Below are 27,588 nucleotides of genomic sequence, written 5' to 3' on the forward strand. Positions count from 1 at the left end.
TGTTTGAAATTTAAATCAGGTGCTTGATTGGTCAAAGCATTGCCCTGGGGAATGAACCAGCAAATGACTATCACTTATTTTGTTTAGCTGAAACAGGCGTAATGTGTATACATGTTCTTTCTGTTTGCAAAGAACAGGGCCCTGTGTATAATATATGTAGCTTCCAATAACGCAAAGCCACCACATTGCGAGCCTGACTGACAACCTTAAATTGGTTGTCAAAGTAATTTTTAGTGCATAGAAGATTATTTAGCAAACGTTGTCCAATTACGGAATCACATCTAATGTTGGATACTCTGTTTTAAGTTTTGCAAGCACGGGCTGGTTGGGTACAGTGTGGAACTGAACAGTGGAAGGGATATGCTGTTTTATATGATCCGCTATTCTTTAAGGCGTACGGCCTAAACACTTGCATCACACTGGCAATGAAATTCACATACCACATTATTCATTTGCGAAATAGGCAGAACGACTTTTTGGCTTGATGGCAGCATTCTGTTGCTGAGGACTACCACTTGTGTTGCTATTGCATAATAGCAGCGTGAACCAGCTGCTGTTCAAATTTTTGAGATACCTTGCTCTTCCAGGGTAATTCAAGGTAGACTGGACACTTTTCAGGGCCAAAAGTGATGGCCTTAGGCCCATTAATGAGTTTGCATGATATACAACACAAAATGATCAGATCAAGGTAGCCATTATCCTGCAAGATGTCTTTGATACACCCTATTTCAGCATCAAGCTTGCATGGTGAACAAAAGGCTTGGGCCCTATTTACGAGGTTGCTGAAAAGGCCCATCTTCTCGTGCATGGAACTGCAAGAATCCCAACATGTGTATTGACCAGTGAAGGTAGGTTTATGGTAGAGCATGGTAGAGAACCCCCTGACAGATTTCTCAACTAATATGTCAAGGAAAGGGAATTCATTTGACTGCTTCATTTCAAAGGTGAATTTGAGCGCAGGTTGGAGCCTATTACAACATGCAAGGAAATTATTACATGCCACTATGGATTTAAATATAACAAACGTATAATCCACATATCGGAAATATGCAAATGGTAGATGGTTGGGTGTCGTTCCATCGAAGACACGTTTCTCAGAGAGCCCGACAAAGATGTTTGCGACAGCTAGGCCTAGAGGTGATCCCATGGCAACAACATCCATTTAGGAATACATGGTGTCATTAAGAACAAAAGAATTAGGAGCAGGAGTAGGCCATTCGACCCCTCAAATCTGCCCTGCCACTCAATAAGATCATGACAGATCTGCCACAGGCCTCAACTCTTCCTTCGTGCTAGCTCCTCATAGCCCTCAACAAGCCCTCAATACTTTCAGTGATCTAGCCGCCACAGCTCTCTGGGGTAGAGAATTTCAGGCATTCACTACCCTCAAAAGAGAAGAAATTTCTTCAGATCTCAATTTTAAATCAGTGACCCCTTATTCTGTAACTATGTCCCCTAGTTTGAGATTCCCCCACTAGAGGAAACATCTTCTCAACATCTACCCTGTCAGGCCCCTCTCAGAATCTTGCACGTTTCAATAAGACCACCCCTCATTCTTCTGAACTCCAATGAATAAAGGCCTAACTTGTTTAGCCGTTCTTGATAAGTCAACTCCTTCAGCCCAGGAATCAGCCTAGTGAATCTCTTTCGAACTGCCTCCAATGCCAGTATATCCTTTCTTAAGTAAGGGGACCAAGCTGTACACCGTACTCCAGGTGCGGCCTCACCAACACCCTGTACAGTTGCAACAAGATTTCCCTGTTTTTAAACTCCCAGCACCCTGGCAATACAGGCCAAAATTCCATTTGCCTTTTAAATTACTTGTTACACCTGCATGGTAACTTTTTGTGTTTCATCGACAAGAACACTCAGATCTCTTTGTGCTGCATTTTTTTGGAGTCCCACTGCATTTAAATAATAGTCTGCCTTTTGATTCTTCCTACCAAAGTGCATGACCTCAAACCTGGGAAAATCAGGTTGGTAGTGGATCGCAAGAAAAATAATTTGTGCAATGTCTACAAGATGGCTTTTTGGAGCAGCTTGTAGTGGAGCCCACTAGGGAACAAGCAATTCTAGATTTAGTGATGTGCAATGAGGCAAATTTGATAAGGGAGCATAAGGTGAAGGAACCCTTAGGACGAGGTGACCATAATATCATAGAATTTACCCTGCAATTTGAGAGGAAAAAGCTGGAATCAGATGTAACAGTATTACAGTTGAATAAAGGCAACTACAGAGGCTTGAGGGAGGAGCTGGCCAGAATTGACTGGGAGATGAGCCTAGCAAGAAAGACAGTGAGACAGCAATGGCAGGAATTTCTGGGAGTAATTTGGGAGACACAGCAAAAATTCATCCCTAGGAAGAAGAAGCATACTAAAGGGAGGACGAGGCAACCATGGCTGACAAGGGAAGTCAGGGGCATAAAAGCTAAAGAGAAAGCATACAATGTGGCGAAGAGCAGTGGGAAACCAGAGGATTGGGAAGCCTACAAAGACCAACAAAGGGCAACTAAAAAAGAAATAAGGAGGGAGAAGATTAAATATGAGGGTAAACTAGCCAGTAATATAAAAGAAGATTGCATGAGTTTTTTTTAGATATATAAAGGGTAAGAGAGAGGCAAAAGTGGACATTGGGTCGCTGGAAAATGACGCTGGAGAAGTAGTAGTGGGGAAGAAAGAAATGGTGGAGGAACTGAATAGGTACTTTGCGTCAGTCTTCACGGTGGAAGACATGAGTAACATCCCCAAAGTTCAAGAGAGTCGGGGGGCAGAGGTGAGTATGGTGGCCAGTACCAAGAGAAGGTGCTAGGAAAACTGAAAGGTCTGAAGGTGGATAAATCACCTGGACCAGATGGATTACACCCCAGAGTTCTGAAGGAGATAGCTGAAGAGATAGTTTCAAGAATCACTGGAGTCAGGGAGGGTCCCAGAGGACTGGAAAATCGCTAATGTAACCTCCCGTTTAAGAAGGGAGTGAGGCAAAAGACAGGAAATTACAGGCCGATTAGCCTGACCTCAGTCGTTGGTAAGATTTTAGAGTCCATTATTAAGGATGAGATTTCAGAATACTTGGAAGTGCATGGTAAAATAGGGCAAAGTCAGCATGGTTTCATCAAGGGGAGGTCATGCCTGACAAGTCTGTTAGAATTCTTTAAAGAGGTAATGAGTAGGTTAGACAAAGGAGACCCAATGGATGTTCCGATGTTTGCATCTGTTCCGATGATGCTACCTGCAAAAATAGTTCCTCTGACACATCCTCCTTCTTCCTTAACCAAGGTTTTCCACCCACGGTCGTTGACAGGGCCCTCAACCGTGTCCGGCCCATCTCCCGCGCATCCGCCCTCACGCCTTCTCCTCCCTCCCAGAAACATGATAGGGTTCCCCTTGTCCTCACTTATCACTCCACCAGCCTCCGCATTCAAAGGATCATCCTCCGCCATTTCCGCCAACTCCAGCATGATGCCACCACCAAACACATCTTCCCTTCACCCCCCCTATCGGCATTCCATAGGGATCGCTCCCTCCGGGACACCCTGGTCCACTCCTCCATCACCCCCTACTCCTCAACCCCCTCCTATGGCACCACCCCATGCCCACGCAAAAGATGTAACACCTGCCCCTTCACTTCCTCACTCCTCACCGTCCAAGGGCCCAAACACTCCTCTCAAGTGAAGCAGCAGTTCACTTGCATTTCCCCTAACTTAGTCTACTGCATTCATTGCTCCCAATGTGGTCTCCTCTACATTCGAGAGACCAAACGTAAACTGGGCAACCGCTTTGCAGAACACCTGCGGTCTGTCTGCAAGAATGACCCAAACCTCCCTGTCGCTTGCCATTTTAACACTCCACCCTGCTCTCTTGCCCACATGTATGTCCTTGGCTTGCTGCATTGTTCCAGTGAAGCCCAACGCAAACTGGAGGAACAACACCTCATCTTCCGACTAGGCACTTTACAGCCTTGCGGACTGAATATTGAATTCAACAACTTTAGGTCTTGAGCTCCCTCCTCCATCCCCACCCCCTTTCTGTTTCTTCCCCCTTCCTTTTGTTTTTTCCAATAAATTATATAGATTTTTCTTTTCCCACCTATTTCCATTATTTTTAAATATTTTTAAATCTTTTATGCTCCCCCACCCCCACTAGAGCTATACCTTGAGTGTCCTACCATCCATTCTTAATTAGCACATTCGTTTAGATAATATCACCAACTTTAACACCTATGTGTTCTTTTGTTCTGTTGTCTGTGACATCTTTTGATGATCTGCTTCTATCACTGCTTGTTTGTCCCTACAACCACACCAACCCCCTCCACTTCTCTCCCCCCGCCCCCACAAACACACAGACACACCTTAAACCAGCTTAGATTTCACCCCTTTCTTGGATTCACTCAAGTTCTGTCGAAGGGTCACGAGGACTCGAAACGCCAACTCTTTTCTTCTCCGCCGATGCTGCCAGACCTGCTGAGTTTTTCCAGGTAATTCTGTTTTTGTTTCCAATGGATGTTATCTACTTGGACTTCCAGAAGGCCTTTGACAAGGTGCTACACAGGAGGCTGCTCAGTAAGATAAGAGCCCATGGTGTTAGAGGCAAGGTACTAGCATGGATAGAAGATTGGCTGTCTGGTAGGAGGCAGAGAGTGGGGATAAGGGGGACCTTCTCAGGATGGCGGCCGGTGACTAGTGGAGTTCTGCAGGGGTCAGTGTTGCGACCACAACTTTTCACTTTATATATTAATGACCTAGATGAAGGTACTGAGGGCATCCTGGCTAAGTTTGCAGATGATACAAAGATAGGTGGAGGGACAGATAGTATTGAGGAGGCGGGGAGGCTGCAGAAGGATTTGGACAGGTTAGGAGAATGGGCAAAGAAGTGGCAGATGGAATACAACATGGGGACGTGTGAGGTCATGCACTTTGGTGGGAAGAATAGAGGCATAGGCTTTTCTAAATGAGGAGAGAATTCAGAAATCTGGAGTGCAAAGGGACTTGGGAGTCCTAGTCCAGGATTCTCTTAAGGTTAACTTGCAGGTTGAGTCGGTAGTTAGGAAGGCAAATGCAATGTTGGCATTTATTTCGAGAGGACTAGAATATAAAAGCAGGGATGTGCTGCTGAGGCTTTATAAGGTTCTGGTCAGACTACATTTAGAACATTGTGAGCAATTTTGGGCCCCGTATCTCAGGAAGGATGTTCTGGCCCTGGAGAGGGTTCACGAGAACAATCCCAGGAATGAAAGGCTTAACATATGAGGAACGTTCGAGGACTCTGGGTCTATACTCCATGGAGTTTAGAAGGATGATGGGGGATCTGATTGAAACTTACAGAATACTGAGGGGCCTGGATAGAGTGGACGTGGGGAAGATGTTTCCATTAGTAGGAGATTCTAGGACCTGAAGGCACAGCCTCAGAGTAAAGGGAAGACCTTTTAGAACAGAGATGAGGAGAAACTTCTTTAGCCAGAGAGTGGTGAATCTATGGAATTCATTGCCACAAAGGGCTGTGGAGGCCAGGTCATTGAGTGCATTTAAGACCGAGATAGATAGGTTTTTGATTGGTAAGGGGATCAAAGGTTACCGGAAGAAGGCGGGAGAATGGGGTTGAGAAACTTATCAGCCATGATTGAATGGCAAAGCAGACTCGATGGGCCGAATGGCCTAATTTCTGCTCCCATGTCTTATGGTCTTTCCTACAATAAACTCCATCTGTCAAGTTTTTGCCCACTCATTCAACCTATCTATATCACCTTGCAGATTCCTTGTCTTCATCACATGCCCTCCCACCTATTTTTGTATCATCAGAAAATTACACTCTGCTCCCTCCTCCAAGTCATTAAAATAGATAGGAAATAATTGAGGCCCTAGACTTATCTTTATGGCACTCCACTAGTTATGCCTTTCCAACCTGAAAAGGCTGAACTCAACTGTGTGAGTTGCCAAGTTCATAAGATCAATGAATACTGATTCACACAATGAAGGCAGGGTCTAGATAATCACGATATAATGCTGCAGCGCAAATATCTATCACTTCCTTAAGTGGAACATGGGTGAATAGGCTAGCAATGTCAAAAGAGCACGTGGACAAACCACTGCTATCGATATACAAATCCTGTATGGTCTTCACAAACGTGAAGGAATCCTTCACCATGTATCTGGAAAGCCTACTCAAGGCTGGTTGTAACAATGCACCCAACCATTTGGCCAATGCATGCTGTGCAGAACTGATCATAGATAAGAAAGGGCATAAAGGCTCATCAATTTTCTGTGTCTTGGGCAGCACATATATATGCGGACAAAGTGAGGTGCGAGGACGAGCCTTGTCATATATATCGTGCGGCAGCTCTTCACTCTTACCCAAGTCCAGCAAGTGTTTATTTTTAGTTTACTTTCGAGCAAGGCTGTCCGGTAATGTTGAGCGGCAGGTCTAATGGATATGAATTTGGACTTGTCATTAAGAACGGTGCGCATTTTGTTGATATAGTCATGCTTACAGAGGATGACTATTCCCGCCCCTTGGTCAGGTTTACTGGTATGTATGTCCATAGGCTTATGACCTCGCAACGCTGTTAAGGCATTCGTGTTACATGTGAAAATCAGACAGGTCATTCGGAATCTTGTGATATGCGTGTGCTAGGTCAGCTAGGCGCGCTTTCAAGGATTCACCATCTTCAATGGACGCTGGGTTGTGGCAGGATAATTGGGAGTAGAGGAGTTTGAACTCAGCAAATACCTCTTGTTGATTTGGGATGAATGCACACCAAAATTGAAACCATGTGCAAGAACAAACTCCTTGCTTCCTAAGAGAAAGATTTGTTAGGTGCTTAGTGGCGTTGTTAATTGCATTGCCAAACCACATCCGCTTAAGAGAGTTTATGGTGCGAACATGTTTCAAATGGGTATTGTTTATGGTACAGTCATCTATTAAACCAATTTAGCGTCTTAAATCAAAAAATGTAAAAATAAAATTTTGGGACCAAAGATGTTGTTTGGAAGTAGTCAAGATCTATCCTATTAAAAATTCACTATACTTGAATGCACCAGCCTAACATTTTCCGGTTTGTTTTAGATGCTTCATACATTTTGGTGTTGAGCCCCTCGGTGGGGTCCCAGCATACCAGGGCTTGTGGAGGAGTAGAGGAACTTGAGCAGCAATTTCTGGCTCTCCACATTTAGCTGTGCATATACAGACGCCTGAAATTGCTCTTTGAATTACTCCATAGTAACTAATGATAGCAAATAATAATCCCACAACTTCCTTTTATCTCTTCCCTTCAACAAAGCAAAAGAAAAGTTTTTATGATTTTTCATTTGCCTGTTTTCCCTTTCCATAAGTGATTTCTGGTAACAGATTTTAGTTAGGAAATGCACGTCATTGAAAAATAGTCCATAGCAAATACAAACCTGAACACAAACATGTACAAATTAGATTTTGCACTTGTCAGAACTGAATTTCCTTTAATTTTCTGTGTGGCATTAAGTATAGCATTTTGTAGTGTGGTTTCTATAACCACCTCCAATTGCTGGAACAATGTTATTCCAATCTCAATCCTATCTGGAGGAAAAAAAACTTGATTTTAAAACATCCAAATTAACTTGTGAATAGTGTTAAAATGTCTTCCTGCAATTTAGCAATAACAGATTATTCAGTGCAGCAGTGGAAAGATCTGGGCTTGAATTCTTCAAAAGGAGCAGAATGGAATTATAGTTGCTGGTGTTGTTCCCACCTTCTAAAAGTAAGCAAAGGAAAAATGGGTTTTAAAATTGAAGATTAAAAATAATTGCCTCCAAAATTCGCTGAAAAATTGATCCAATGGCTAAGCAGGTAATCTTGGTATTCTAAATTGTACAGAACTGAAATTTCCCAAGTTTATCAAACTAGTTTACTACATTAAGATACCGGGGCAATACTATAGGTTCTAATTTTCATGGGTTAGAAAGGGAACAAACATGGAGACAGCTTTCCACTGCTAAATCCTATCCAGATACTACATCTTAAGACAGGATTGAGCTTATAGAATCACAGAATGTTTACGGCACAGGAAGAGGCCACTTGGCCCATCATGTTTGCGGCAGCCGACAAACAAGCCATCCAGCCTAAACCCACTTTCCAGTATTTGGTCCGTAGCCCTGCAGGTTATGGCACTTGAGGTGCATATCCAGGCACCATTTAAATGAGCTGAGGGTTTCTGCCTCTACTACTCTTTCAGGTATTGACCCTTACCACCCTCGGGTGAAAAAATGTTTCCTCATCTCCCCTCTAATCCTTTTACAAATCACTTTAAATCTATACCCTCAGTCACTGATTTTTTCTGCTAAAGTAAGTAGGCCTTTCCCATCCACTCTATCCAAGCCCCTCAATTTCGTACATCTCAATCAAAATCTCCCCACCTCTGTTCAAAGGAGAATAAACCCAGCCAATCCAATCTTTCCTCATTGCTGCAATTTTCCAGTCCTGGTAACATCCTTGTAAATCTCCTCTGTACCCTCCCTAATACAATTATATCTTTCTGTAATAAGGTGACCAGAACTGCACATAGTACACAAGTTGTGGCCTAATTAATGTTTTATATAGTTCTAGCATACCTTCCCTGCTCTCATATTCTATGCCTCAGCTAATAAATGAAAGGATTCCATATGCCTTCTTAACCACCTTCTCAACCTATCCTGCTACCTTCAGGGATCTGTGGACATTCATTCCTGGGTCCTTCACTTTGTCTATACACCTCAGTATTTATTGTGCATTCCTTTTCCTTGTTTGACCTCCCTAACTGCTTCACCTCACACTTTCTGCACTTTGGCCACCTTTTTTTGCCCACCTGACAAGTCCATTGATATCTTCCTGCAGTCTACAATAGTCCTCCTCACTATCAACCATGCAGCCAATTTTTGAGTCATCTGGTATGTTTTAGACCCTTCATACATTTTGGTGCTGAGTCCCTTGGTGAGGTACCAGCATAGCAGGGCTTGTGGAGGAGCAGAGGAACTTGAGCAGCAACTTCTGGCCTCTTTGATTTTCTCTATAATAACTAAGCATGATAGCAAATTATAATCCCCTCTTGATCATTCCCCCTACATTTACATCCAAATCAAGCTTGGTGATGGCATACATGGTAGAATGGTACAGACTCAAGTGAAGACTTGGGTGGATTATTGGAGGGTTTCTAGTACCCACGGGATTCAAGAAATGGGGAAAAAGTAGACCCAAATTGAAAAACATTGCAGCTTATGTCTTACTTTGAACAAGCATGATGGTGATGCCCTTTAAATTTGCTTTAATGGATGAATCACAGAATCTCAGTGCAGAAGAGGCCCTTCGGCCCATTAAGTCTGCACCGACACATGAGAAACACCAGACCTACCTCCGTAATCCCATTTACCAGCACTTGGCCCATAGCCTTGAATGTTATGATGTGCCAAGTGCTCATCCAGGTACTTTTTAAAAGATGTGAAGCAACCCGCCTCCACCACCCTCCCAGGCAGCGCATTCCAGGCCGTCACCACCCACTGCGTAAAAAAGTTTTTCCTTACATCCCCCCTAAACCTTCTGCCCCTCACCTTGAACTTGTGTCCCCTTGTGACTGACCCTTCAACTAAGGGGAACAGCTGCTCACTATCCATCCTGTCCATGCCCCTCATAATCTTGTGCACTTCATCAGGTTGCCCCTCAAATCTTTGCTCCAACGAAAACAACCCAAGTCTCTCCAACCTCTCTTCATAACTTAAATGTTTCAACCCAGGCAACATCCTGGTGAATCTCTTCTGCAGCCCCTCCAGTGCAATCACATCCTTCCTATAATGTGGCGACCAGAACTGCACACAGTATTCCAGCTGTGGCCTCACCAAGGTTTTATACAACTCCAACATTACCTCCCTACTTTTGTAATCTATGCCTCGATTGATAAAGGCAAGTATCCCATATGCTTTTTTCACCACCCCCCTAACATACCCCTCTGCCTTCAGAGATCTATGGACACACTCGCCAAGGTCCCTTTGTTCCTCAGAACTTCCTAGTGTCGTGTCGTTCATTGAATACTTCCTTGTCAAATTACTCCTTCCAAAGTGTGTCACCTCACACTTTTCAGGGTTAAATTCCATCTGCCACTTATCTGCCCATTTGACCATCCCGTCTATATCTTCCTGTAGCCCAAGACACTCAACCTCACTGTTAACCACCCAGCCAATCTGTGTCATCCGCAAACTTACTAATCCTACCCCCCATATAGTCATCTGTGTCGTTTATATAAATGACAAATAATAGGAGACCCAGCACAGATCCCTGTGGTACGCCTTCCAGTCACTAAAGCAGCCTTCTGTCATCACCCTGCGTCTCCTACAACTAAGCCAATTTTGAACCTACCTTATCAAATTATCCTGTATCCCATGTGCATTTGCCTTTTTGTTTCAGTCTCCCATGGGACCTTGTCAAAGGCTTTGCTGAAATCCATATAAACTACGTCAACTGCACTACCCTCATCTACACACTTGGTCACCCCCTCAAAAAATTCAATCAAATTTGTTAAGCATGACCTCTCTCTGACAAAGCCATGCTGACCATCCCTGATCAAACCTTGCTTCTCCAAGTGGAGATAGATTCAGAATTTTCTCTAATAGTTTCCCTACCACTGACGTGAGACTCACTGGTCTGTAGTTACCTGGCTTATCTCTACACCCCTTATTAAATAGCGGAATCACATTAGCTGTTCTCTAGTCCTCTGGCATCTCTCCCGTGGCCAGAGAGGAATTAAAAATTTGGGTCAGAGCCCCTGCGATCTCCTCCCTCAGCGGTCTGGGACACAAATCATCCGGACCTGGAGGTTTGTCCACTTTTAACCCTACCAACACCTCCAATACCTTGTCACTCCCTATATTAATTTGCTCAAGAACCTCGCAGTCTCTCTCCCCAAGTTCCATACCTTCATCCTCATTCTTTTGGGTGAAGACGGATGTGAAGTACTCGTTCAACACTCTACCAATGTCCTCTGGCTCCACCCATAGATTGTCCCCCTTGGTCCCTAACGGGCCCTACTCTTTCCCTGGTTATCCTCTTCCTATTGATATACTTTTAGAATATCTTGGGATTTTCCCTACTTTTAACAGCCAGAGTTTTCTCATATCCCCTCTTTGCTCTCCTAATTGCTTTCTTAAGCTCTACCCTGCACTTTCTGTACTCTACTCATGCCTCCACTGATTTGCTCCCCTTGTACCTGCTAAAAGCCTCTCTTTCCCTGCTCATCGTATCCCGAATATCTCTGGTCATCCATGGTTCTCTGGGCTTGTTACTCCTTCCCATCACCCTAGAGGGAACATGTTGAGCCTGTACCCTCCCCATTTCCTTTTTGAACGACCCCACTGCTCTTCTGTAGATTTTCCCACAAGTAGCTGTTCCCAGTCTATCTTGGCCAGATCCTGCCTTATTTTCCTAAAATCCGCTCTCCCCCAATCCAAAACATTTTTGTGTTTTATATTTTTAAGTTAACCACTTAGGCTGCCTTAAGGTCTGGAAAAACAATGAATCTTCTCAGGTTTGACTGGCTGAGTGGAACTTTAGACTTATAGATCATCAAGCAAGTTGAGTTCTCATCAAAATAATCAGTGGCAAGTTTAAACTGATGACACATTTATTTGAAGGGACCAAAAAAAACCAAACATGAAAGGCCACACAACCATAATTTATTTGAAAATCAACTTGTTACAAAATATTGTTAAAGATAAGACTTAACACATTTGCTAATAAGATTCACCTTTTAGATACTCAACAGAAATCACACATTAATACATTTAAAAATCTAGTAAATATACATAGCTAGAAACTCAAAAGCCCTCTGTTCTAACCATGTCTGACTTCAAACTGAATGAGTGTAACATTTTACTGCAGTGTTTAATACCTGTAAAGCATTTGGGAATTAAAAATCCTACTTGCATCTCTACAATTGTCTATGGTTTCCATTTATACTTGTTTCTTTTAACATATTGGCAGGCTAGCTTTGCGAAAGCAGAAGAGAAAGAACTTAAAGAAAAGTTATAGCTCCTGCAGAGCTTTGTTGCTCCCACTAGGCATCTCTGTATTACAATTATTCATGTGTTGCCGGCAGCCAACTTGCCCCTTTTTAATAAAAATAGGAACCTTGATTGGACAATAGTCTTCTTGATTTATACCGTAGGATGTAGCATTTTGGACAGTCAAAACCTAAATTCCCAGTGAGCTTGAACACAGCAGGAATCTGATCAAATTTTGGAATATGCTTTAAAAAACAAAATAGTCAGTGTTTTCTGAAGCACTAGAATCACCATATCCTTACCGACTCTTAGGGCATCCTGTGGCCAATCTCTGTCTAACAGACAATTTCAGCCAATACGTTTTGAAATTTCTTCCCTAAATCCTTCCTCACCCTCCCAATTTCCAGCAGTCCTATAAAAATTTGACCGACTATGCCATGCTTTTAAATTCTATTTGCACTCCCCCAGCCCCTTCTTGTTCTCACTTGTTCAGCATCCACTACTTTTTCCCCTCCAATACAATGCTTCCTCAGATGTAAAGCACTGTGGAAACGACAATTTTTGTTTAGCCTGAAGCACACTGTTGATGCCAGGTCAAGGAAACTTTACTTTGCACACTGTCACCCTCTATCCAATCTGGAAATGTTCAGTGTTAACACTGGGTCCTACAATAGGGAACTGTTCCATTTTATACCACCATCCCTCACCCTCAACAGCACAATATTAAGGGGAAAAAACAGGTCAGGAATTTTCAAAGTATCTAAAATGCTGAAATGTATATGATACCTTTAACACAGAAAGCATTCCAAAGTGTTTCACAGAACAGAAACAGAAGCTGAGCATATCACAATTACGTCCCTTAGTTCACAATCTTTTTAAAAAACTGTGTTGGAAAACACTGTTCTCACTTTTACGAGGTGATACAGCTTAAATGTAAAAACTCTATATAAGTGTGACTTACTTAAGTTTAATCAGCATCAAGCTTCTGTATATTACCGTCCCACTTTGAAAAGAAAGCATCACATTGGTGTTTCTTGAAACTGCTGCCTTTGAGCAAGGGCCTGGTTGCTCAGCAATCGTTGCTGCTGTTGTAGAAACTGCACAACTTCTGGACTTCTCAATAATGACTAAAAATAAATGTAATGGCATTACTGATCAAATCCTATTTTAACAAAACACTTTGCTGTAATGGAATTATTTGCACACCACCTAGGTTTTAACAATTCTTTGTAGAGCTTTTCCAAGGAAAATGTCTCAAACAGTATTTCACAACAAAAAGGCAAATTCAGTACCCCCATGCTCACAACAGGAAGCCAAGTTTGGGCAGCACAGATTGGAAAATAAACATTAGTGTTGCAACCACATCTCTGATTGCACTCTTCAAGTTTGGTTCTCCATAGGAGTTCCGGCTTTCACATTAAAATTATATTTTCTTCAAAAAGAATAATTTAAAAACTATGTTGGGACCCAGTTGCAAAAATGTCACTCCTTCACAAGTCATCTCTTTGCTATCTGACTAACGTTATTAGGACAGTTTTCACATTTGAAAAGATATTTCCTGGATAAACTATCCAAAGCATTTAGAACAGTATTTTTGGCCCAGTACTGTGCATAATGTTTTAAAGAATTTACAGCACAGGCCACTCAACTGACCAGGCCTGTGGTGTTTCACGCTCCACACAAACCTCCTCCCACCTTATGGCATCTCACTCTAACATAACTTTCTATTTCTTTCTCCCTCACATACCTAGCCAGTCTCCCCTTAGATGCATCAATAAGAGGCAGGTAGTATACATCAAAAAAACTGAGGTGACCAAATCCTTTATTGTAAAGCTCACCAAAGGTGCAGCCCATAATGCTAAGTCTGCACATTTCATACAGTCGACATGCTCCGCCCCCAGTCTGCAATAGAACTGATACCACAAATACTGTAGTAGTGCTTTGTTCCCAGTCAAACTTTCGCATCAGAAAGGGGGGGAAAAAGAAACAGCTAACCAAAATGCTCTTCACTTACAATTGTGATTTTTAACCAGATATTTTCTGATGTTTAAAAATCATTGCACTTACTTCAGTTTGAAAACTAGAGTTTTTCTCCTTAAATGGAATATGTCCAGGAAATTGCAGCACTAAAATATCATCCTGTAAACCAGTTAATGCACTTGATATTTGGGATGTGTCCCTCCCCAGTTGTCAATTCTGATATTGGTTGGTTAATGCTACAACAAAAAATTATGGCAACATAGTGTATGGCAATAAGCACATGAACTGAATGTCTGAATTAAATTTGAAAAGGTCCAGAGACTGGACCATGCGGCTCTATGGATTTTCTTATAGGATCAATGCGGGGTCAGCTCCTGGCCTCACCAAAAGAAACAACTGCAGGGCCAGAATGTGTGGCATCTGTGAGGAGTACTGCTCCAGTTGCTTGACTCTTCCACTAACTTGCCCATACCCAGATGGCCCTAGAGGGAGCATCTTGTCACCCACCAGTGCTGCAAGGCCTTCTGAGACCAGCAGATTTATACCACAAAAATTAAACAAGACAGTGAAATCTTAATTTATTTTCTTCAGACTGTTTTACTCAAGGTGTCTTCCCCAGATTGAAGAGGCATTCATGATGCTGATTTCTTTCTGGGTACCCATTGCCATGCTTATTCATCCAATTAGAATAGGCTATCCAAGGGCCCCTTTTGAAAAGTGAGTATGTGCAAGTCAGCCATTTATCTGGGGTTTCTGTGGTTCTTCTGCTGAAGTTAAAGCAGACAAGCAGGAGAAGCCAAGAGGAAATTCAACCATCCTGCCCAGCTGGAGAATAATAAGTTTCCATGAGATCACGTCAATTCCATTTTGAATTTAAGTTGTCAAAAAATCACAATTTGAAGGTCTGGATCCAAAATACTAATTAAAAAAAAGACATCAGTAGGTAAGATGTTGTGATGAATATTTTTAGTTTGGGCTCTTACAGACTAGGATAACCCAACTACAATAGATCAGATCACCAACTGTGGTTTACATAGGCCCTACTTAAAAATATCTGTTCCAGAAATTGAAAACAGGAAATTTGGCGATGTTTGAATAGAGTGGCATAACAAAGATATGCAATAAAAAATGCATTTTCCTCAAAATAAAAGATTCAAATAATTCCCCTCTTGCAGCATTAAATATAGGAATATTAAAGTGGCACACAACTGCTTCAATACACAGTCATGAATGCAGCAGACACAGCCATTAATGATGGAGATGAATGTAAGTATCATAAGAATGGCTGGTTAACTGGGCCCTACATGTGTGAAATTTAGGGATCATAAACACTCACCAATCTCTTTTGGTTTAACACTTGCTCAAGGAGACTTGCTTTACGACTTGCTTGATGCACTATCATACAGCTCAAACGCTGTTTAGTGGCAGATGTAGGCCTTTCATCTGCATCATCCTGTGGAGGAACCAGAACAAATAACTAAGTGAGTTACAGTCAACAAACAGCACCCAGTACTAAACTTCCCCATTTAGCCACCGTGATATTTTGCACTGCAAGTTGCTGCAAGTGAGAGATGGAAATGGTGTGGCACTCTCGAGAAGAGGGCATTTGGGATCTGAATGAACAGAGCAAGCGACGGCATCCCTTAACTACTTTGAAGGATTGTGAAGTTAACAACATAAAGACCAAAGAGGGACTGCAAGTTAGATCAACAAATTCAAATCAGGTGCAGAAAGAGAAATAAAGAGAGGTAATTTTTTAAAAAAAAAATTCAACAATTAAAACTTGAAAGACCAAGGCTCCACACTTACTAAGTTAATTTTTAATGCCAGAAATGTTGGATGGTGGTCATTAACACTTCATAAGCCATTAAAAGTATAATTACACATAATTTTTTTTATTCATTCACAGGATGTGGGCTTCGCTGGCTGGGCCAACGTTTATTACCCATCCCTAATTGCCCTCGAGGTGGTGGTGGTGAGCTGCCTTCTTGAACTGCTGCAGTCCACGTGGTGTAGGTACACCCACAGTGCTGGCCCAACATATCGGCAGCAAGTTTAGTTCGTATCTACCATGCAAATAACAAACAAACATGATTCAGGATGTCCCAAAATGCTTTATAGATAATTAAGTACTTCTGTGATAATAGAATCAGTGTGGCTAATTTCCACACTAGGTCTTATACAGCATCGCAATAATGATTACGATTTTTTTTGGGTAATTTGGTTGAGAGATAAATATTGGCTAGCACACATGAGAACGCTACAGCTCTTCTTTGAAGTAGTGCCATGGGATCTTTTACATTCATCCAAGATGGCCTTGGTTTACTGTCTCAGCTAAAAGACAGCGCCTCTGGAAGAAAACAAATTCATGACATTCAATGCATGGCAGACCGTGAAACGCCATTTACACAAAGCAAAAGGCAGAGTCCCACAACTCGGATAGGAACTTTTGGCTATTCATATTTAACCACGCATCTGCTCCTCACCTGAAGGTGTTTATTATTTAGACATAAATAATAGCAAGTGCCATTAGCCTCACCATTATTTTGACAGCAGAATCTGGCCCACTGACTTTTTAAAAAAAAACTATGACTTCTCGAAATTTTGTTTCACAATTGATGTTGGGCTGAAGAGTTGGCAAAAAATTGAATTCAATAAATCTGGTTATTTGTGGACTGGCACAAGATACGGTGACCATGAAAGTTGCTGGATTATTAGAATGCAACATTCAAAGAAGTTGTTCTGTAAAAAACAAAAGCTTTCAAATATAAATCATAATTTGAAGGTAGGACAGGAAAATAAAGAAATCCAAGCTGATTACTTGCAAGATTGTTTTAAGTTACACTGATGCTTATATACTTATGTATTTTGTTATACATTTTTGATTCAAAGTTATTCACATCATCTAATGTCTCAATGGTGAATGTATCACAATGTATTACTAAGCCATCCAAACTATGTTCAATTCTTGGTCTGTCCAGAGTAAAGGGCAGTATTGATGCACAACAGCTAACCCAGCAATCCTGAGCTGAGAGGGACAAAGGACATGATCATTTTTATTCTTGATTATTACCCAGCAGTTTTAGTGCACATGGATAACAAGCAAACATCATAAAGAAAGAATTAGCAATATATGGGCACTACATAAATGCATTTCATTAGTCAGGCAGTCTAACGGGCACTTTACAGCCAATAAATTACTTGAAGTAATTTAGGTAGTCTAGTGATCAGGAGTTCAAAGCCCACTGTCGCAAAAAACATGAATTCAATAAGTCTGGAAATTTGTGGGCAGGTACAAGATTAAAGGAACCATTAAAGTTTCTGGGTTATGGTAAGAAAAAAACTGAAGCACTTCTGCCAGTGTCACCCACATCCCAAGGACAAGTTTAAAATAAACAACCACAGCAGCTAATTAGCAAATAGCAAATTTCGTCCATCAGCAAAATTCCTGGGAATGGTTCAGGTAAGAATATTGGTCAGGAAACCCTCTTTTCTTTTTTAATTAATGCTACAGGATCTTTTTGCATTCACTTGTAAAAGGCTTTACTTTTAACATTTCGCCAGCAAGGTGGCATCTGGGAGTATAGTCCTCCTTCAGTAGATCACGTGCTGAGGTAGAGTTTGAAGATGAGGCTTTCTGTAAAATGGAGGTAAAATGAGAGGGGGAAAAGCAAGGTTCATAAAAATTGGGACAGATAGCACCAGAGTTAGAAATAATATGTTATTAGGTGGGGTCACGGTAGATGGAATGCACTACGATCTAAATACCGTGCACGTGTGTGAATGCATGCAGCAAAGTAGATAAGGTATAACTGCAGGCACAAATAGCCACATGAAAATCGGATATTGTGGCGATAACGGAGACCTGGCTCAAGGAGGGGGTACTAAATATTCCTGTAAAAGAGATGCCTGGAAAAAATAGGGAAAGAAAGAAAAGAGCAGGGGTGGCAGTATTGATTAAGGAGAATATTATGGTTCTGGAGAAAGATGTCCAAAAGGAGTCAAGGATAGAATCTATTTGGTTGGAACTAAAAAAACAATAGAGGTACCATACACTACTGGGTGTATTCTATAGGACACCAACTAGTGGAAAAGATACAGAGCAACAAACATGCAAGAAAATTAGTGAAGTGCAAATACTATAGTTATAAAGAGGGAAAGGGGGACTTTTATTACCCTGACATAGACCGGGATAGTAATAGCGCGAAGGGTGGTGGGGGGAGGGGAAAGAATATATTAAGTGCACCCAGAAGAATTGTCTAGATTATGGCCCAGATCTTCTGGTCTCTGGATGATCATACCCCAGAAGGTGCGCTGCAGAAACCTCTCAGAAGTCTCAACACAAGGATTTTGCAGGAACAGCCTGATAAGTTTGGACTTCCGATGGGCAATTCCCCAGCATCTAGAACACCCCGAAACTGTGAGTTGGAGTCAGAGACTTTCGAATGTTCCGGCTCGCTTACCAGAATAGTTACCCAGAAAAAGTTAGAATCATTATTAAAAGCAGTTCTAACTCCTGGGTAACTATATTACTGACACTCCCACCCAACTCCTCATTGGATTCCACAACTATCCCTCCCCCACACCTGACCATCACCTTCGAACTACTCCCTTGACACCCTGCCCCCACCAACAGCCCCCATGACAATTCCACCCTCCCCAGGACCAAACTCCCCCAAAACCCCAAATACACCCCACAGCCCTGACTACTTCACAATCACCTGACATCCGGCTTTCCCTACTCCCTCACTCACCGATCCACGTGCCACCCTAGCCCCTCACCCACCCACCTGCCACCTTAGCCCCTCACCCATGTGTCACCCTAGCCCCTCACCCACCCACCTGCCACCCTAGCCCCTCAACCACCATGGCAAATTTAAGCTTACTAGAATACAGCGACTCGTGCTGTAAAAATGGGGGCATGGCTTGGCCCGAAATCCTGCACTACGAAGGAGGACTCGCAGAGCAGGTGTGTTGTGTATTTCTGCAGAGGCCCAGTTTAGGGTGAGAAATGTGGAGCTCTTGAGCAAGGTAAGCAAATAAGACCAGAGTGGCAATACGACATTGATCGCCACTCCTTGGAAGATATGGCCGAATGTTTCTAATCCAAACAGGAAGATGGCATTGTTGGATCTCATTCTAGGGAATGCGGTGGACCAAATGTCAGTAGGAGAACATTAAGGAAATAGTGATCATAGCAATAGAAGGTTATGTTAGCTAATGGAAAAGGATAAGGAGCAATTCGGGGGGAGGGGGGAAGATGTTGCCAAAGTAATAGGAAAGGAAGAGGAAGCTGAGACACTTGATGGGCTAAAATCAATAAAGAGGTGATATTAAAAAGCTGTACTTACAACTGCTGTCACCAGGACTGGATCAGATTCATCGAATGATACCGGGAGAATCAAATGTGGAAATTGCAGAGACAATGGCCATAATTTTCCAAAACAAAAACAAAAATACCTGGAAAAACTCAGCAAGTCTGACGCATCTGCGGAGAGGAACACAGTTAACGTTTCGAGTCCGAATGACCCTTCAACAGAACTAAATAAAAATAGAAGAGAGGTGAAATATAAGCTAGTTTAAGGGGGGTAGGTCAAGTATGACAAGTAATTTTCCAATCCTGCTTAGATACAGGGGTGGTGCCAAAGGACTGGAGAATGGCAAATGTTACACCCATATTCAAAAAAGGATGCAAGGATAAGTCCAGCAAATGCAGACAGTTTAATCTTAATGGTAGAATGCTTTTAGAAATGGTAACCTTCAACAAATTTAACAGTCATTTAGAAAAATATGAATAAATTATGCAAAGCCAGCATGGATTTGTTAAGGGAAAAGTTGTTTTACCAACTCAACAGTTTTTTTGATGAGGTTGATGTGGGTGTATATGGATATCCCAAAGGCATTTGATGAAGTGCCATATTAACAAGCTTGTCAGCAATGCTAAAGTGCATGGAATAAAAGGGACAGTGGTAGCATAGATAGCAAATTTGAGGAGAAGAAAGAGCTGCAGGGAATGGTTGTTTATCAGTTTGGAGGAACGTATATAGCGGAGTCCCCGAGGAGATCACTGCTTTTTTGTTTGATACATACGAATGATCTAGACTTGGGTGTGCACAGCACAAGTTCAAAATTTACAGCTGACACAAAACTTGGAAGTATTGTTAACTGTAAGGATGTAAGTGATAGACTTCAAGAAGACATGGACAGGTTGGTGGAACGGATGGACACTTGGCAAAGAAAATTTAATACAGAGAGGTGGGAAGCAATGCATTTTGGTAGGCAAAGGAGAGGCAATATAAGATAAATGGTAAAATTCCAAAGGGATGCAGGAACAAAAGGACCTAGGGGTATGTGTGCTCAAATGGTTGAAGGTGGCAGGGCAGGTTGAGAAAGTGTTTAAAAAGCATTTGGGATCATTGGTTTTGTAAATAGAGGCATTGAGTATAAAAGCAAGGAGGTTATGGTGAACCACTATAAAACACTGGTTGAGCCTTAACTGGAGTAGTGTGCCCAATTCTGGGCACCACACTTTAGAAAGAATGAAAGAAAGCTTTAGAGAGGGTGCAGAAAAGATTTATGAGAATGGTTCCAGGGATGAGGGACTTCAGTTACTTAGATAGATAGGATAAACTGGGATTGTTCTCCTTAAAGGGAAGATTGAGAGAAGATTTGATGGAGGTGTTCAAAATCATGAGGGGTCTGAACAGGGTAGATAGGGAGTAATTGTTTCCATTGGCAGAAGGGTTGAAATCAGTGGACACCAATTTAAAGATGAATGGTAAAAGACCTCAGGGCAATATGAGGAAAAACTTAATTTATGCAACAAGCGATTAGGGTCTGGAATGCACTACCCGAGAGTGTGGTGAAGCAGATTCAACGGTGGCTTCCAAAAGAAACTGAATAATTATCTGAAGAGAAAAAATGAGCAAAATTACACAGGTGGAGAACTAGACGAGTTGCTTTTGCAGAGAGCTGGGATGGCGGTCAAATCCTTCCGTGCTGTAACCATTTTATGATTTAGGAAACGAGCAAAGTTAACATCTAAATGTCAAAAGTAGACTGATACTTCCAGCAAAAACCCCGTCAACAACTACAAAAAAAACACACAAGGAGGCATTGCCCAAGGGACTGTACCCCAGCAAGAACGCCAGACACTTTTCAAGAGAACACCAGAGAGTGGAAATAAAAACAAATATAATTGTTAACCCAGCAGCTACCGTTTATGCTCACATCGCTCTTGTTTATGTTGACCATGGCCTGGACGCTCTTCCTCTTCTTGTACTTGTCCTTGTAAGTTTTGTTGCGGTGTTTTTTGCACATCCAGGGTTTCCTGGGTTTAGCCACCTGGTTGGTGGTTTCCGTGCATCCCTCGTACACACATTTCCTGGTCACCATCTCACTGTGGCCGCTCTCTTCCTCTTCTTCATCTTCCTCCTCCTCCTCCTCTTCCTCCTCCTCCTCCTCGTTGTCTTCTTCTTCCTCCCCCTCCCCCTCCCCCTCCCCGTTAGCCTCCCCTGAGCTCTCTCTGCTGTCAGGAGCCTCCGGCGCTTCCCCTCCTCCCTCCTGGTTACTTTCGGAACAAGCCGCGTCCATGGCCACTGTGGTCAGCTCCTGGTGGCTGACACTGCCAGGGGACAGATTCGGCTCCTCGCTGTTCTGACCGCGCTCGCTCTGCGCCTCACTCATCCCGAATCTCCCGCCGCAAACGCCTGCTGTCAGCGGACCACCGCCAAGCGCCCAGGATCCGCTCTCACTCCAGGTCCATACTCCACTGAGCATGCTCCAAAGTCCGCTCCGCACTGAGCATGCCCGAGGTCTCACTCCGCCCCTCTCCCGTACGCACCAATTAGCTGCTCTCCTCTAGCTGGGCCCGTGTCAATATAAATAAATAAAGACGTGTGGAGAGTAGACACGTGACTTTTAGCTGCCATTGGACATCAGCCATCTTGGTAATGGAAAAACTGTGTTTTGGTTTCCTTGCCCCTCTGGTCAGGAGTCCCCAACTTTAGTTGGAAGAGAAGTGAACGGAAATCGTGTCGGAGAGGAGAGCAGTACTTCTTCGAGGTAGGCATTCCTGGAAGAGAAGTTTAGTTGGAAGCATTCCTGGTGAGTTGATCACTTACCGCGTGATATCTGATCACTGTGGAAGATGGTGGTTTGCATGTGGTAGCCCAACTATGTATTAAGCAACGCCTAGTGGCTTAGGAACCCCACTCTGGCAAGGAAGTCACTGCTGTATTTGCAGGAGGAGAGAAGCAGCGAAACATGAGTCTTCATGTAGTTTAGTAGGCCTGGGCTCGGGTCTGAGGGGGAAGAAAGAGAGGCAGAGTGGTGCAACCTAAGTCGTGGCAGGCCCATGGTAGGGGTAGGTCAGAGCCCAACTCTTGGTGGGGTTCCTGAGTCTGTCTCGGGCAGGGTTACGGTGAGGGTGTGATAGGCTGCTGAGTGAGAGGGGGGGAAGAGGGGGGTGCGGCAGGTGGTTGGGAAGAGGGGTTGCTGAATGAGTGTGTCAAGGACTGTTGGGTGTGTGAGTGGGGGCAGGGATATTGGGTGGATATGTGTGTTTGGTGGGAAGCAGCATGCAGAGAGTTGAGTGGGGTCCGTAAGGAGCATCAAAGGAGTTGAGGAGGCAGACTGTAAGCAAAGTATATGATATGTGGAATGCTGTGAGGGGCCTAGTTTTGCAACTGAATGATTTCCAGTTTCCCACACAGGAACTTAATTCTTTTATATCTCTTAATGAATGGATGATCATCAAGCCCAGCCACCCCTATCCCACCAATGGTTTGAGACAACAAAAGTGGATCTGTTCAGTCTTTTTTTCTGCCTAGCGTATGTTGTCCAGGTCTCACCACAGAGAAGTTCACTGAAGCTTGCTGGACTATTGGTTTGGTGTGCTCAGTCAGGTTGATGTTATTCCTTACTCTTTTACTTGGACAAAACAGCTTGCTGTAGTTTCAGGGTATTTGACGCAGCAAGGGTTAATGTGGGAATGGAAGACAGTACTGTTCAGTGTGATGTAAAGGGACACATGATAAGGGACCTGTTTACTTCCATACTAGTCCGGGCTATAACTTGTATATATGTGAATAGTTATCAGTTACCAATAAACACTACTATTCAACCTTACAGGCCTCTGAACCTCTTCACGAGACCTGCTGAACAAACCCCCTTACAACATGGCAGTAGCTCTGAAACAAACCCAGGACTGAAGAAGCTGGTGAAGGATCCCGGAGCCTGAAAAAAAACAGCATCCTGACTTGATTGCAGTGCACCTGAGTTGAAAACACAGCTAGAGACAGCCTAAAAAGAAGCTCTGCTGCAGACATGTAGGCCGAAGGGTCGAAGAAAAATCCATTGTGCAGCTAAAGGGCTCCACCAGAGCACGTGGCAGTCCATTGTGAATTCCCATCGATTGTAGAATCAAAGGACCTAGCAAGGGTGAACAAAAATTCAGTTCCCTGGCTAACCAGTCTTCAGGCCATTCATCAGTCCGAGCTCTGAAGAATAGTCATACAGACTCGAAACCTTAATTTTCTTTTTCTCTCCGCAGATGCTGGTAGACCTGCTGAGCTTTTCCAGTTTTCTGTTTTTGAATCAGTCAGAGCAGTCTGTTTCGTTAATCACCGCAGCCAACCTGAGTTCAGAGACTGGCCACGCCACGTGACAGCCGAGCTTCGGGAATCACCTTTTTAACTTCCCTAAAATGTTCTAAAAGGCCCGAATCTTTGATTTAAAACAAAAATTTCACTGCAAGAAAATGATCCCTTTTGAGGACAGATCCGCAATCGCCACTAGAACTTGCCAAACGCAGAAGCATTGACAAAATAGTTACTAGTGAAGCCATCTTTAAAAGTGAAACAGCATTTAAAGTTATACTCCCCTGAGCTGAAAAGCAAACATGGATAATAAATCAACCCTACCAGATCAATTTGGGCTGATACAAGGGCAGAATTGGGGGCTTTGGCAAAAAGGATTTTCGAGATGCATGATAGCTTCGGGATTTGATAAGAAGACAGAGGCTGGACAAGTGAATACTCTACTGTACTCAGTAGGTCGAATAGCCGATGAAATCATTGTGAGGCAAGGAATAAATAAATCTTCAGATAAGTTTGAAGAGTTTCTGAAATCCTTCAATACCTACTTTAAGAAGTAATAAAATTTTAGAGCTAGCAATGCTTAACAAGTGAGTCCAACAGCCTGGAGAACCTGTTGACTCTTTCATAATCTAATTATACAGATTGACTGAAGGCTGTGACTACAGCGACCTTAAGTCAGAGCTCATATGAGTCCAAATAGTAGTTGGAGTGGCTGACAATGCCCTTTCAGACATACTACAGACAAAAGAAGATCTGACACTAGAAAAAGCCATCCAAATAGACAGTCTGAAATTCGTCAACAACACCAGTCCATTCTATGTAGTGAGGTTAAGCCATGGTATAAAGCAACACCAACTGTCCAGCTCATAAAGCAGCAAAAGGTCAGGGAGACTCCAGGCCAAGGAAAACAATACCCAAACAGAGCACATCATGGTGGAAGACCATGTCAACGCTATGAAGCCAAAAGATCACACTGGTGAGAGCAATGTCCAGCAATCTCTGTGCCGTATTTCAACTGCAACCTGGGACACTTTGGAAAGCTGTGCAAGTCTATGACGTCAAGAAGTGCAGAGGATCCCAAAACAGCCCATGAGATTGAGGTACCACACCAGGACAAAGTTCAGCCATGCTCCTTGGGTGAGATCAAGGATCCTGGGTTCTCCTTTTGGAATGCTGACATCTCTGTAAATGGTTACCTCACCAATTTCAAATTAGATATGGGAGTCAGTGTTATGGCCCTCTTGGATATGGAACCATGGCTGAAAGACCTCTGGCTATGAGTGACAGGCACACCAATCTATGGCCCTGGAGGAATCTGACTTCTGGTGAGAGATATGATCGAAGGACCACTCGAGTGACAAGCAAATAGTTAAGATTTTGTACGTCATCCAACACTATCCTTTTCTCTCTTAAGTAGGGATGCCAGTGTTGCCCATGAGCTCATGGATGAGGAGCATTCAAACAGAATGGAGATACACCGTCAACTCCCAGAGAGATCACAGTGGACCCCATGGAAAAAGAAAACCTAGGTTCATAGTATGAAGGAACGGATTGAGCACTGCCCCTGGAAGGAACAGGGCAGGCCTTTGGTGTCCGAACAAAGCAGATGAATTGTTGATAAGGAAAGGTTGAATTCTAGGGGGCACAAAAAGCGAATTAAATGGGGACGACCAAGTGCCACAAACACACAATACGATTTCAATTCCAAGCCAGCAACGCTTGACCAAAGCAACTGAGCCTGCCAGTCCTCCACATGTGATCAGGACAAGATTGAGAAAATTTGTCAAGCCTCCAGACCAACTGAATTTATAAAGTCAGAAACCTGAGAGGGGGAGAAGGGGTAGCACTTTTTTTTAAAGTGTTGGGTAAAGACTCGGGGAGGTCTTGTACATGGGTGTCTGCCATAGTAAGGGTTAATGTGGAACTGGAGAATAGTACCACCCACAGTGTGATGTAACAGGTCACATGACAAAGGACCTGGGTCAGTCTAAGAGTGTGCCGAGGTCTGTATAGAAGTAAACGGAGTTCGCTCGTAGCGTGGGCTATACCTTGTGTATATGTGAATAATTATCTGTTACCAATAAACACTACTGTTCAACCTTACAAACCTCTTTGTGAACTCTACAGAACAAATCCTTACAACACTTGGGATGTGTGTATTGATTTCAGCATCACGTGACAGATTGCTGATGATTCTGAAGTCTAGATATCTGAAGCCATCAACAACTTGCAGCGCTGCATTGTCAATGCTGATAACTGGCAGCATGACAAAATCCTGGACCATGACATTTGCCTTCTTGATACTGAGAGTCAAACCAAACTCTTTACAGGCATGAGAGAGTCTGTCCTTTTGCCACTAAATGTATTCCTTGGTATGGAATACTAGTGTGACACTGTCAGCATAGAGCAACTCTCTGATAAGGAACAAAAATAAAAATAGCTGGAAAAACTCAGCAGGTCTGACAGCATCTGCAGAGAGGAACACAGTTAACGCTTTGAGTCCATATGACTCTTCATCACAACTAAGGGAATATAGAAATGAGATGAAATATAAGCTCGTTGAGGGGGATGGGACAGGTAGAGCTGGATAGAGAGCCAGTGATAGATGGAGGCAAAGAAGAGATTGCCAAAGATGTCATGGACAAAGGGGTGTTGACGGTGGTGCTATTAGCTAAGAAATGTGCTAATGGTGACATTAAGGGTAGAAAGCAGGGCGAGCAAGTGACTGATAGCCCTAGTGGGGTTGAGTTGGGGGGAAGGGATCGAAATGGGCTAAAAGGTGGAGATGAAACAATGGATGGAAATATATTTAAAAACAATGGAAATAGGTGGGAAAAGAAAATATATTAAAAAATATAAATTATTGGAAAAAGGGGGATCGGAAAGTGGGTGGGAATGGAGGGGAGAGTTCATAATCTGAAGTTATTGAACTCAATGTTAAGTCCGGCAGGCTGTAAAGTGCTTGGTCGGAAGATGAGGTGCTGTACCTCCAGTTTGCGTTGAGCTTCCTGGAACATTGCAGCAGGCCAAGGACAGACATATTGGCATTAGAGCAGGGTGGAGTGTTGAAATGGCAAGCGACATGGAGGTCTGGGTCATGCTTGCGGACAGACCAAAGGTGTTCCGTAAAGCGGTCATCCAGTCTGCGTTTGGTCTCTCCAATGTAGAGGAGACCGCATTGGGAGCAGTGAATGCAGTGGACTAAATTGAGGGAAGTGCAAATGAAGTGCTGCTTCGCTTGAAAGGAGTGTTCACTTGAAAGGAGGCTCTTGGACGGTGAGGACGGGGGGAAGTAAAGGGGCAGGTGTTGCACCTTCTGCGGTTGCATAAGAAGTTGCTGTGGGAGGGGGTTGACCTTCCCATGCAACTGCAGAAGGTGTATCAACATACTGTCTATCCAGATTTAAAAAAAAGCAGTTCCATGACTTGATTGAGCAGGCATTTTCCAGCATTCCAACACTGCAGAAGTGAAATGGAGTATACTTTGAGGCTCCCCCTACAATACTGCACTCTCAACATATGGAAAACAAGAATAGAAAAATGCTGACGGGCTCGAGGCCAACATTATTGTGATGGAACCTGTCATTGAAGCCAACTGGTCTGCTCTCATTTATTGTGACATCTGAGCATCTGGAAATGATAAGAACACCCAGCTCTATCACACCACCAACTCTCCCAACGCACCACTGTCTCTTACTTGTCCAACCGCTTATCCGACATCTGGTACTGGATAGACAGCAATTGCCTTCAATTAAACACTGGAAAGATAGAAGCTACTGTTATCTATCTTTACCACAAGCTCTGTTCCTTAACCACCCATTCCATCTGTCTCCCTGACAATTCTTTTAAACTGAATCAGACTGTTCGCAACATTGGTGTCATATTTTACCCTCAGAACTTCTGATCACTTCCATAACATCACCTGACTCTGCCCCTGTCTCAGCTAATTTGTTGCTGAAATCCTCATGCATGCTTTTGTCACCATTAAACTTAACTATTTAAACACAATCCTGGTTGGTG

General features: G+C 43.1%; 1 protein-coding gene and 1 long non-coding RNA gene across 4 annotated transcripts; one reads left to right on the forward strand and one right to left on the reverse strand.

Moving 5' to 3' along the window:
* Window positions 1-7,432: 7,432 nt before the first annotated feature.
* LOC121283795 (regulatory factor X-associated protein) lies at window positions 7,433-21,763 on the reverse strand. Of its 3 annotated transcripts, XR_005944390.1 has the most exons (4): window positions 21,200-21,763; window positions 15,306-15,422; window positions 12,951-13,116; window positions 7,433-7,719 (listed from the first exon to the last, which is right to left on the reverse strand). XR_005944390.1 is itself a non-coding variant. In XM_041198519.1 (3 exons), exons 1-3 carry the CDS (start codon window positions 21,746-21,748, stop codon window positions 13,009-13,011), a joined length of 774 nt encoding a protein of 257 aa, XP_041054453.1. In that variant the 5' UTR covers window positions 21,749-21,763; the 3' UTR covers window positions 11,646-13,008. The 3 variants fall into 3 exon arrangements, 2 of the variants coding, with proteins under 2 accessions (XP_041054453.1, XP_041054454.1); XM_041198519.1 differs by lacking the exon at window positions 7,433-7,719 and having other exon boundaries at window positions 11,646-13,116; XM_041198520.1 differs by lacking the exons at window positions 7,433-7,719; window positions 12,951-13,116; window positions 15,306-15,422 and adding an exon at window positions 18,949-19,457 and having other exon boundaries at window positions 21,187-21,763.
* A 128-nt stretch (window positions 21,764-21,891) lies between these two features.
* LOC121283812 lies at window positions 21,892-25,671 on the forward strand. The gene is made up of 2 exons (XR_005944392.1): window positions 21,892-22,075; window positions 23,102-25,671. It is a non-coding gene; the product is annotated as an uncharacterized LOC121283812 (long non-coding RNA).
* The last annotated feature ends 1,917 nt before the right edge of the window (window positions 25,672-27,588 follow it).

Source organism: Carcharodon carcharias, chromosome 11 (genome assembly GCF_017639515.1).
Source record: "Carcharodon carcharias isolate sCarCar2 chromosome 11, sCarCar2.pri, whole genome shotgun sequence".
Classification (NCBI taxonomy): domain Eukaryota; kingdom Metazoa; phylum Chordata; class Chondrichthyes; order Lamniformes; family Lamnidae; genus Carcharodon; species Carcharodon carcharias.

Excerpts from the sequence above, each read along its gene's own strand:
- LOC121283795 (XM_041198519.1), bottom strand. The coding sequence starts at position 21,748 with ATGCTCAGTGGAGTATGGACCTGGAGTGAGAGCGGATCCTGGGCGCTT. Across the intron at positions 15,423-21,199 it reads TCAACATAAACAAGAGCGAT|GATGATGCAGATGAAAGGCC; the intron begins GTGAGCATAAAC and ends GTTCCTCCACAG. Across the intron at positions 13,117-15,305 it reads TGTTAAACCAAAAGAGATTG|TCATTATTGAGAAGTCCAGA; the intron begins GTGAGTGTTTAT and ends ATTTATTTTTAG.